Source organism: Onychostruthus taczanowskii, unplaced genomic scaffold (genome assembly GCF_017590055.1).
Source record: "Onychostruthus taczanowskii isolate IOZ18803 unplaced genomic scaffold, ASM1759005v1 scaffold177, whole genome shotgun sequence".
Classification (NCBI taxonomy): Eukaryota; Metazoa; Chordata; class Aves; order Passeriformes; family Passeridae; genus Onychostruthus; species Onychostruthus taczanowskii.
This window is the reverse complement of record NW_024498984.1, coordinates 283,763-294,719: the sequence shown is the minus strand read 5'-3', so window position 1 is coordinate 294,719 and position 10,957 is coordinate 283,763. Positions and strand designations below refer to the sequence as shown.

General features: G+C 40.8%; 1 protein-coding gene across 8 annotated transcripts in view; it reads right to left on the bottom strand.

Moving 5' to 3' along the window:
* ANO5 (anoctamin 5) overlaps nt 1-10,957 on the bottom strand; it is a 57,896-nt gene that overhangs the window by 3,987 nt on the left and 42,952 nt on the right. For all 8 annotated transcript variants that reach the window (XM_041400270.1, XM_041400271.1, XM_041400273.1 and 5 more), the window contains 8 exons: nt 10,144-10,218; nt 9,255-9,477; nt 6,759-6,928; nt 6,084-6,181; nt 4,560-4,690; nt 2,770-2,975; nt 1,746-1,927; nt 585-690 (listed from right to left, as the gene is read on the bottom strand). In XM_041400270.1, the coding sequence (XP_041256204.1) occupies nt 585-690; nt 1,746-1,927; nt 2,770-2,975; nt 4,560-4,690; nt 6,084-6,181; nt 6,759-6,928; nt 9,255-9,477; nt 10,144-10,218 (1,191 nt within the window). The remainder of the gene's footprint in view (nt 1-584; nt 691-1,745; nt 1,928-2,769; nt 2,976-4,559; nt 4,691-6,083; nt 6,182-6,758; nt 6,929-9,254; nt 9,478-10,143; nt 10,219-10,957) is intronic.

Below are 10,957 nucleotides of genomic sequence, written 5' to 3'. Positions count from 1 at the left end.
ACCATCACTTTTTAACTCCTGTGTGGTTTGTCAGAAAGTTCACACAGCTGTGCTGATAACACTTAGCTATTGAGAGCTGATGAAACACAGCAGAAAAAGTGATGAGATGAGCACCTGAACTACTTACTCACTTTTCCCTTCATAACTTGCGAAGCAGTGGCTTAAAGCTGATGTGCCAGTTATCCAAACTATTGATTTAGCTGTTTTTAACCACTAGACATCACTGCAAAATGCTGTCTGGATTTTGAACACAGTCATCTCACATATAGCTCCTTAATGAAAGCAAGAGGAGTGGAAGTGGTGGCTTTCATCTCTTACACTGGCATAAAGACCTTTTTTATTTTTCTGATTATTTTGATCAACATTTGCAGTCTCCTCAGCCATTTTCACTTTTCCTACTCTGAGGTCAGCTCATTGAAGTTAAAAGGCCCAGTAACAGTAATCTTTTAGGACACGAGTACTTGGTATTACCTAGGGAACAAATTATTTTATATTCCTAGCAATTCTATTTTCTGTAGCATTAATAACTATCTAGACAAATCACAAGTTACCAATGTCAGAAGGAAATTTTGTAGGGAACATACCTCCATAATAATTATAAAGGCCAGTTTTGCAGCAAGAATGTGCCAGAACTGCATAGTGTGTAAGTATTTCCTCTCATGATCTGGAGGATATCGATAGTCTCTGTACCTGTAGCAATGACAGACACGCAAAGGTGAAATGTCACATTCAGCCTGGGACAGATAACAAGCTTAGTGACACTAACAAGCAAGTACAGTTGTCACTTAAGGAACCTTTTCTTGTTTTAAATGGTCTGTTTCCTTTTGCAGAAAAAGGTTGCTTCTCAATTTGTTTCTACCTTTGTGTTTGCTTGAACACCCTCACACACACAGCAACAGAGCAGAGATGAGGATGCGTGACGTGAAATTTGGTACACAGGTTACTTGTTTTTCAGGCAATGATCAAATAATACAGGACAGGATGATGGGATGTATCACAGGGTAATGGACGTGTATTGAATACATGTGACACCCATGAGCAGATTATGGACTGGACAGATGCAGGTTTCATGAAAGCACAGACTTGAGTGCATGTTCTACACCACCAAAGAAATGTAGCTGTTTCCAGAAGTGCTGGGGTGGTTGGTCTGGGGGGCTTTTTGTTTGCTTTGAGATTTTTTCATCCAATCAACACTTTCATTTTACCGATTCCAAAGTTCTTTTGCAATTATTCTAGAATCTCCAATGCTTCCAGTGGCAAGAAAGGACTACTTTTTAAATGAAAGCAGGATAGGTTTGATTTTTGGTCGATAAAGCAAAATAAGAATTGATTTTAAATACCATATCTCATTTTCAGCTTTGGGATCTAAACATCTCCTTTATTCTGCTTTCTTGTCCACTTATTCAGCCTAAAAATCTTTGAACATATAGGCTGAAGTTTGCAACTTCAGGGACATAAATCTCCTTCCTCACTCAAAAATCAATAGTGTAATTAAGTAAACAAAAATCCAATGAAGAAAAAGCAAAATGCAAGTTAGCAATGAGACTTTTAGTGGTGATTTTTTTTTGAGGTGACTGTTTTTGTTATTGGCTTGATTTTTTACCATCTCAACCATTACCTTATCAATAGTGTAAATATTACCTCTCACACTTTAGAATGATGAGAATGACATAACTTATTTTCTAATGGACAACTTAGATCTTAGTTGATTTTTTATGCTGTATTCTATACAAAGTGACACCAACCTGCATATGACAAAATTCTCTGGATTCTCTTTAGGTTCATTTCTCTCAGGAAAATCTGAGATTAGAAACACTGACAAACTGTTGTTTATGTACCCAGACATTGGTGAGTCTTCATTTTCAGAATAAGCATAGTAGTAAACTAAACGAGGAATCATATCTGACGTGAATGCAACAATGAAAGCCTGAAAAGAAATTGGAGAAAGAAATAAGGAAAATGGCACACAAAAATTGTAAGCAGATTTACAAAGGTGTTGTGGTTCTGTGACTCTGGCATTATCCAGAACCTTTTAAGAAAGTGTGAGAAGCATGATTGGAGCACTTCACCTTGGTAAAAGATGCCGACTGCAGCCTCAGCACATTTTTCCTGGAAGCTTGAGATACTTAAGGTGCTGAGGTATCATGCTACTGTGGCACTGGGTTTGTTGCCTGAGACACACTAAAAACAGGCATCTTTTGTGCTCAGTAGGCTCCTTTACAGTATGTTTCCAATGAAATACTGGCATAGCATTTAGTTACCAGTTTATAAAAAATACTTGGAGCCATTGGTCCCATAGGGGCATCCAGGAGCAGAGCAAAATTCCCACGGAACAGGCCACACAGCAACAAGGACAAAAATGCATCTGAACCCACAGGATTCATCCACCTTTCCTGTCCCCTACAGTTCCCTCTGAGCAATCAGTGTGCTTCATCAGACTGATACCAAGCTTCATACTGGCTGATACCATTCCAAAAGGCTGGAAAACATGGACAACTGAAAGAAAGGCCACGGACAATAAAATGTGGATCGAGAGCTGCACACTGCTAACATATGGACAAACCAAACCACTGAAATGGTTTGATGGTATCTCTGTAGGTTAACATGATATAGTGTTGATGAAGGAGAAAAAGTTTTTAATTCTTCACATTTTGCTTACACGGAAGAATCAGTGCTGATGTAGCACAGCGCAGGGGTTTTGGTTCTCCAACTTGAGACTTCCCAGCTAATGCATCACATAGCTAAGTAAGTAAGTATTAACATGCTTACATTGGTGACAACAGACAGGATGGCCATCCCGTTGAGGATTTCCTGCCACACTCCTATGCTATGTGCTTTCGCAGCCACAGGTCTTCTGTACTGAGTGGTCAGTTTCCAGGAGTCTACACGAATCTCCAGGATATTATTCATCAGAGCAAGAAGGGGAGCCAGAGGAAAGGATGCCACAAAGAGAGTAATGAATCCAAACTGAATGACTGCAAGAGAGAAGAAAAATGTGTCAAAATCTGCCCTTGCAGAAGAATCCTCAGAGTGAAGGGGGTCTACCACTAGCAGACGAATGGAAAACTTCTGTCAGGCTGCACAAGTCATCGTCAGCCCTGGCCTGAGCTAAGTGACAATCAGCCCCAGTCCCAAGACTTCTCCAGTTTCTTCAGGCTGCCATTCAGCAGCATCCACAGAAATGGGCACTTGGATCCTGTGAAATGATGCTGCCAGCAGTGCTGGATACCAATCCTTTCAGGGTGCTGCAGTTCTCATATGAATGGAGTGTAACTGCAGGGGAATTGGGATGTATTCATCCATCAAATTTCTCAATTGTTATCAGGCCAGTTTTGTTCTCTTGCAGTTTGTATCATCTTGCCCTCCTTGTACTTATCAGCTACACACCTCACAACCTTATCTCCACCTATTATTACTGATTTAATCCAAATATTCATAACAATTCTATATGCAATAATTCCATTGGGGAGTGCTGACATTAGTTTAAGAACTGCAAACAGAATATACAAATGAGTTGTTACCAAAATTAAGTGTCTCAGTACAGAATCCTCAGTACACAGCCAATACTGCCACTACAAGGAAAAAGGAAATAGAACATTTCTTCTGGTTTAGGTAGTATATAAAATAAATTCCCCTACACCAGTCATTCACTCTTCCATGATTTCAGTGGTAAGCTCTTCACCTCAGATAAGCAACAAAATTCCTGCTAGCTTAGCAGCCCTTGGACAATGCTGGAGCATAGCTCTGATTCTGGAAGAGCAAGGACATGACTGGCAACAGTGCATTCTGAGTGTATTAGTTTCACAAGACCACAGCCCAGTATCAAATTAAAGTGATAATACCATTATGCATCTCTAGAACACTTCAAACTATTTCTGCAGAAATAAAACAATACAAAGGTTCATTTTTCAACAAAATGTATCCTTGTAATAAGCAAATACTAATTTCTTTAAAGTATCCTTTAGATTTAGCTTGGCTTCAGTTTTGGTTTCAGTTTCTCAGGTTTTGTAAACTACTGCTATAAAGTGACATGCTCACATTACCTTTGAAAACCCATATTCCCTTGAGCACACTCCCTCTGCTGGTCTATCGGACTGAAGGGAAGCACTGAGCAGTGCAAGACTAAAGCTGCAGGGATTCTCCTCTAGCCACTTCGTAGATCTCATGCCTGCAGTACCCATCCTTACTGCACGTTTGGCACTCATCCCATACTTAAAATTTCCACTGACATCAGCTAAGAATATGCTTTGGAACAAGGAAAGAACAGACACAGAGGCAGCTGGCTGCACTGAGAATAATGTTCCCCATTCAAATGAGGAAAACAAAAAGTCTTTGCAGTGTTTCTGCAAAATTCCCAGCAGCTCAAGATGCAAAGACAGCTTTTTTTTTTTTTTTTTTTAAATTGGACTGACCTATTTAATGATTCCCAGCAGTTAATCATCCTGCTATGCAGATGAAAGTGGTGGCATCAACCCACAATTAATCGAGAAAATGTTCTTTTGGAAGTGCCAGTACAAGGTGTCCTGTCCTCAATTCCAAATATGTAATTCTAAACTTACCCATTTCTAAATATTCATAGAACAGGCCTAAGGGTCCAAATGTCTGCAGATCATGGTCTTGCTCCCAACGACTGTATAAATTTTCAGGATTATTTCTGGCTTTCCGACGACCCCACCAGTTACAAATCCAGCTGTATATACAGAAAAATGTTAACAATGAGAGAAGCAGATGAGACTGGCTCACTTGTTAGAGCATGGTGCTAATAACACCAAACTTGTGGGTTTAGTCCCTGTACAGACCATTCATCTGAGAGCTGGACTCGATCCTTGTGGGTCTCTTCCAAGTCAGAATATTCTGTGAAGTCAGAATCACAGAATGACTGGCCTTCAAGACCATCGAGTCCAACCCATGTCCTAAACACCTCAACTAAACCCTGGCACCCAGTGCCACATCCAGGCTTTGTTAAACACATCCAGGGATGGTAACTCCACCATCTCCCCTGGCACACAATTCCAGAACTTTATCACCCTTTCTGTAAAAAACTTTTTCCTAATATCCAACCTATATTTCCCCTGTGCAGCTTGAGGCTGTGTCCTCTTGTTCTGTCAAGCTGCTGCTTGGAGAAAGAGACCAATCCCCACCTGAGCACAGCCACCTTTCAGGAAGTTGCAGAGTGATAAGGTCACCCCTGAGTCTCCTTTTCTCCAGGTTAAACACCCCCAGCTCCCTCAGTCATTCCTCACAGGGTTTCCAGCCCCTCTCCAGCCTCGTTGCCTCCTCTGGATGCGCTCCAGCGTCTCAATGTCCTTCCCAAACTGAGGGGCCAGAACTGGACACAGAATTCAAGGTGTGGCCTCACCACCAAGTACAGGGGCAGAATGAGCTCCCTGCTCCTGCTGGCCACACCATTCCTGATCCAGGCCAGGATGGCCTTCCTGGCCACCAGGGCACACTGCTGGCTCGTGTTCAGTTGGCTGTTCCTTCCAAAGATGATACATCCTCCTTTCATTCCTAAGTTCCTTCAAAACCTTGTTGCCCATCCTGGCTGGATGCTTGCCTCATCAACTTGTCTTTCAGAACACAGGGACAGTCTGTTCCTGTGCCCTTAAGATCTCTGTTTTGAAGCATGCCCACCTTTCCTGGAAGGTGGGCATGCTATCCATTTGTTTTTAAGGGCTGATTCCCAAGGAATAAGTCTCCTAAACAGGCCAAAGTCTGCCCTCTAAGTCCAATGTAAAAGTCTTATTGATGTTCTTCCTGACTTCCCCAAATATTGAGAATTATATAATTTCATGATCACTGTGTACCAAGCAGCCTCAAACCACCACATCTCCCACCAGCCCATCTTTATTTGCAAACAACAGCTCTAACATAGTCCCTCCCCTTATCTGAGCAAGCTTCTTAATACAACATGCTTTTACAAACATGGCTTTCACAAAAGAGACTAAAAACCTTTGTGAAATAAGTGTCAGAATTTGTGCTTAATTTACAGAATTCTTCTTATCTTCCTCACATGGCAATCACTCCTCCCAAGAATTTCCTCTGGCTATGAGATGGGCACCTCAGTGTCAGAGAGAACTTACGGAACAATAGCCTCTTGGATATTTCCCCAGATCTGTTTGCCAGCCATGACTATGGTGAGCTGTGTCGTCAGTTCTATCAAACATCCTGCAGGATCGCACTGGTGGAGACAAACTGAGAGTCAATGGACATGAAAAATGGGTATCACCCAGATAAACTATATTCTACTACTGTATAAATGCAAGAAAGGAGATCTTAAAACTTGTAAGAAGAATACTTAATTTCCACGTGGACTGCCTGCTAAGCCACTCTCTCAGGAAGGGCTTTAAGTGTTTCAAGTGTGAGACAAAACACACACCAAAACATAGCAACCATATGAAGACAGAGAAATTCAGAGATGCTTCAGCAGGATCTGTGTGCAGCACACACCACTCAGCCCCAACAAGGTGAATCTTTTGCACTCAATGAGCTCTCAGCACCAGATTTTATTTTTAAGACCCATGGTGAGACCCCCTGGTATTTCAGAACTGGGACCAAGAAAAGCTTTATGATTTTTCACTCTTGTGACTGACAGATTTTCACTGCTGATGTTGCCCTGACTAACAACAGCAGGAAGTCATTGGAAGCATCACCTTTAGGATAGCCAGCTGAGGTCCAGCTCAGATCAGATCAGATCAAGCATGCAGCTGGAAATTTACAACTGTGCAGACTGAATTCAGAAATTAAGAAAATCTTACCTCTTCATTTCGCCAGCGATTAAACATGTACGTGTAGGCACCTGGGTAACCAACAAACTTCCCTTTGAAGAAGGCAACATAGAAGCAGGATGAATAGTAGTTGACAAACTGGAACAAAAACATTTTCATAGTGAGCCTGTTCTCATACTCCATATGAGTTCTGGGGATCTCTGTGAAACCAGAAAACAATAATTTTATGTTCCTTTATTCCCTTTAAAAGGATACAGATTCACAAATATTCATCATGCACAGTGACTGTAAAGAAAAAAAAAAAAAGAAGAACACCTACAAACACTTCAGCAGATGAAGTTCCTGCTTTCAGACATCCCACCCTTACTTTACAATGCAACGTTTGATGCAGGCAGGCAAAGGAAATTCATATTTAAAACCTCTATAAAATTTAATTTCCCCTTCTTTGTCCTGTCATTAGCACTTGTCCATCCCCAAATGTTAAACTATTTTAGGAGATCTGAGATGAATCTGAAACAGTAACTAGAAGGATCTCCTGTAGTATGAAGATTTCACTGTTGGCAACACAAGTTTATTTTCTTTCTTTGTGGTAGAGAAGTATGTTACAATATTTTTTTCCCAACATACTGTACGTGCATATCATGAAAATCAGCAGAAACTGCATGGCCCATGTGCCTCTGAAAGATGAGGCTCATAAGGGGCAGAAGAATAGGGGCATCTTGGAGCTACTGTACATCACCAAACCTTTGCTTAGGGTTTTGCTGCCTTTTGCTGCTCATTGTCTATCACATTTACATTTTTGAAGGCAGCAGGAAGCCCTAAGCATATTATTGTCAAATGTACTGTTAAATGATAACATATAACCAATTCAAGCTGGGAGTTAGCATAAGAAAATATACCACAAACATTCAAGTCCATCTGAATTGGTGAGGACCTGGCAGACGTGGTGAACTTTTCTGCCTTATTTTAAAGTTGTTTCATATAACTGATAAAGCTGTTTCCAAGCTTGGTGCAAGTTTGCCAGAAGAACATGAGGTGTTTACTGGGAACCTGACATCAGAGTGTAGGACAGAGGGGCAGCTCTCAGCTGAAGCAGTCCGCCTAGCTTGCAGCTCCCTAAAATATTTTTATTTTCAGTGAGTTGTTAAAATATCGATGTGAGGCACACAACGTTCAGAGCACCAGAGGCAGGCTATCTGCTCGTCTGAACACCAAATCTGGCCTAACCATTTCAAGGAGCTCAAGAGTGAATAAAGTCTGGGCAGACACTTCTGACAGCCCAGGCCACCCGAGGAGGGCAGCAGTCCTCCTGACACCAGTGAATTGTTATGCTCCCTCTGTAACACACAGCCCCAGGTAGTGCTCCCACTTGAGAAATTATTCATCCACACTTGCAAATCAGCAAAATAACACTGCTGAGCCTTCACACTTACAATTCTTGCTCCTCAAGAAAAAAAGATTTAAAAAATTATGATTTTCTCTTTGTTTCTGTGTTTGTTAGGGGCAATTTTAGTTACTACTAGTTCTGTTTCAGTTTGGTCTGATTTGGCCAAGAGAGATAAGCAATACAGATCTCAGAGACGGTCCATGGTAAATCAAATTAAACCAAATGCAACATCCCTTTAAGATTCTGCAAGGAACACTTTTCAAGCCTTGACTCGACTTGCAAGATCTCACAAAAAGAAAGATCAACCAACTGTTTTTATGACAAGTGCACAAACTGCAAGTACCTAATATTTTCAGCTCCCTCCCCAAGCTGAATATATTCTGCAATTATTTCTTTCTATTACACACCTTCAGGGACTTCTATTTCTAAACCATTAAGGACAAATAAAATGAAATAAAATTTAAAAAAAAAAGTCTAAGAAGGGCTCTCAGGAAAAGTATTTCCAGCATGCAAGCAGAAGTCAAACATGAAATACACTACAAAAGTAGTCACTCTTTCTGGGCCTCCAGAGCAGGGATACGGCTATCAATAGCTACTGCCACAATAACACATCTTGGACATAGCTTTTCATCCTGCTCCATCTCTGCCTTCCATCTTTGTAACTACAAATCTGTACAGCCAGAACTAAAGGAAAAACCATAGAAAATGTACTATCCCATCCTATCTTTTCCCCCAGACTAAGAGTCATGATTATTTAGTCTTTTTTTCTTGTAAAGATAGCTGTGATTTATTTTTCCAAATATATTTGCAGGATTTCTAATTGAAATACTGCTAGTTCAAGACAGCCTGATCTTGCTTTGTGACTCAGGATGATTTTTGACTATGTTCAGGTCTGTGACTGTCTCTGTAGACTAATTCTAATATAAACAAGCATTATATGAGGAGAAACTAGGCTATGAGAACTACTGAAATGCAGGGAAAATGTTCAGTACGGCCATGGATACTCCTGAGTCATTGCTGCAAGCTATAGAGCTCCCACTGTGCCTGAGCTGAGAACAACAGCATGGAACACCCTGACGCTGTGCAACGGAATCTTCAATGACTCCTTCCAAGTTTTGCCTTCAAGTACCCTTGCTTACCCATATCAGTAATCCAGATGGCTATTCTCTCATAGAAGAAATTCAGGATCATGATAATGACAAAATTGAGGCAGGAGGCAGTGACAGAGGTTGCCAGCTGAGGGGTCAGTAAGCCGCTGATGGGCTGCAGCGTCTGAGTGTTCTCCATGAGGCTGGCGAAGGCAGCGTACACTGCAAGGCGGTACACGATGACAGCTATCATGCTGGCTATGATCAAGGACACCTGCAGAAAGGAGGGAGATTTGAAACACACTTCCAGCTTAGAACAGCTATACACTACAGCTATATGCATGCAGCTTTAAAAACAAGATGTAAACCATCATGCCTTGTATTTTTTAAATTTTATTTTTTGTGGGTATGAGTTCAGCAGCACCAAAATGCAAAGTACACAGGCAAAAATACTTTGTTGCATTACATACATTAAAACCAACAAAATTATTTTGTTACCATAAGAAAAGCCAACAATCTAATACCAATATCAGAGAAAGTGCGGAAAAGTACAGACAGGAGATAGGAAGGATGAGTTAGATTAAACTGTTCACTCTGAAACTCACTCTGCATTCATTGTTGTGAATTCTTTTTTTTTTTTGTCTGCTTTACCACAATTTTTTCGGTATGTCTGTTAACATCAAATAAGTCACAGAGAAAGTTATCCCCATGCTAAAATGTCCAATCAAATGACTAATTAATGACAGATTTCAAGTGCCCTTTTCTAAAAAAATTCTTTAGCAGAACTGAAGTACACTTCAAACAACAGCGTGAAATCTGCAGAACAATAATAAAATCATGTGTTAATATCATGATTAAAACTAAATTGCGTTAATGTGATGATTAGTAATGGACAGCAGCTCTGAGACATGTCAAAATGATGACTCAAAAAGATGCTCACCCAGAACAACACTGTAGCTCCCGAGATGCAGAATCGCACAGCCTGGCTCGTTAAAGGCAAATAAGGCTCCATCTCCTGAAAGAGTCAAGTACAGCACAGTTCATGTTATTCCCACATCTTACTCTAACATCAAGCAGCACACAGAGCTCTCACCAGCTGTGTGAAAAGTGCTCACATCCAAGGGAAATCATCCAGAACCCTGCCCCTTTTAAATGGCAGACAGAACATAATTTCGAGTGTGCTGGGATGGGCAGGGAGTGGGGTGAGGCAGGGCAAAAAGATCAGGACAGAAGTGGCCATAAAACTGCTACAAGACAGTAATTGGAAAGAATGGTTAAACTTTTGCAAAATCAATCAGCAGCTAAAGGAAAAAGACCGACTTCCTGAGATAAGCAGGCCACAACTAATGCTGTAATGCTAGGTTAGCTGTCAAACAGCTCTGAGTCTCCAATAGGACTCCAGTTTTATAAATTCTTTGTGCTGAGATCCCTTAAAACTTGTCATTTGAATGTGTCAGTCAGACAGTGCTTTTCTCCACTCCTTCAATTTTATTTGCTTTTTTTAGTTGAAGTAATGGCTATGAATGTAGCTGCCAAGCTCTGCTGCAGCACCAAGCAACTGGGTCACGCCAGTATCCCCAGACAACACATGAACAATTTTCAATGTTCATGCAGCTTGTGCAACCAATTCTAGTTCCTAAAATATCACAATACACGTTCTATGAAAGAATCTTCTCTTTAAGAACTAATGCCAGTAGAAGAAGATATAGTGAAAAATAACCTGAATTTGATAAATCTGTTGGACAAGGCACTGT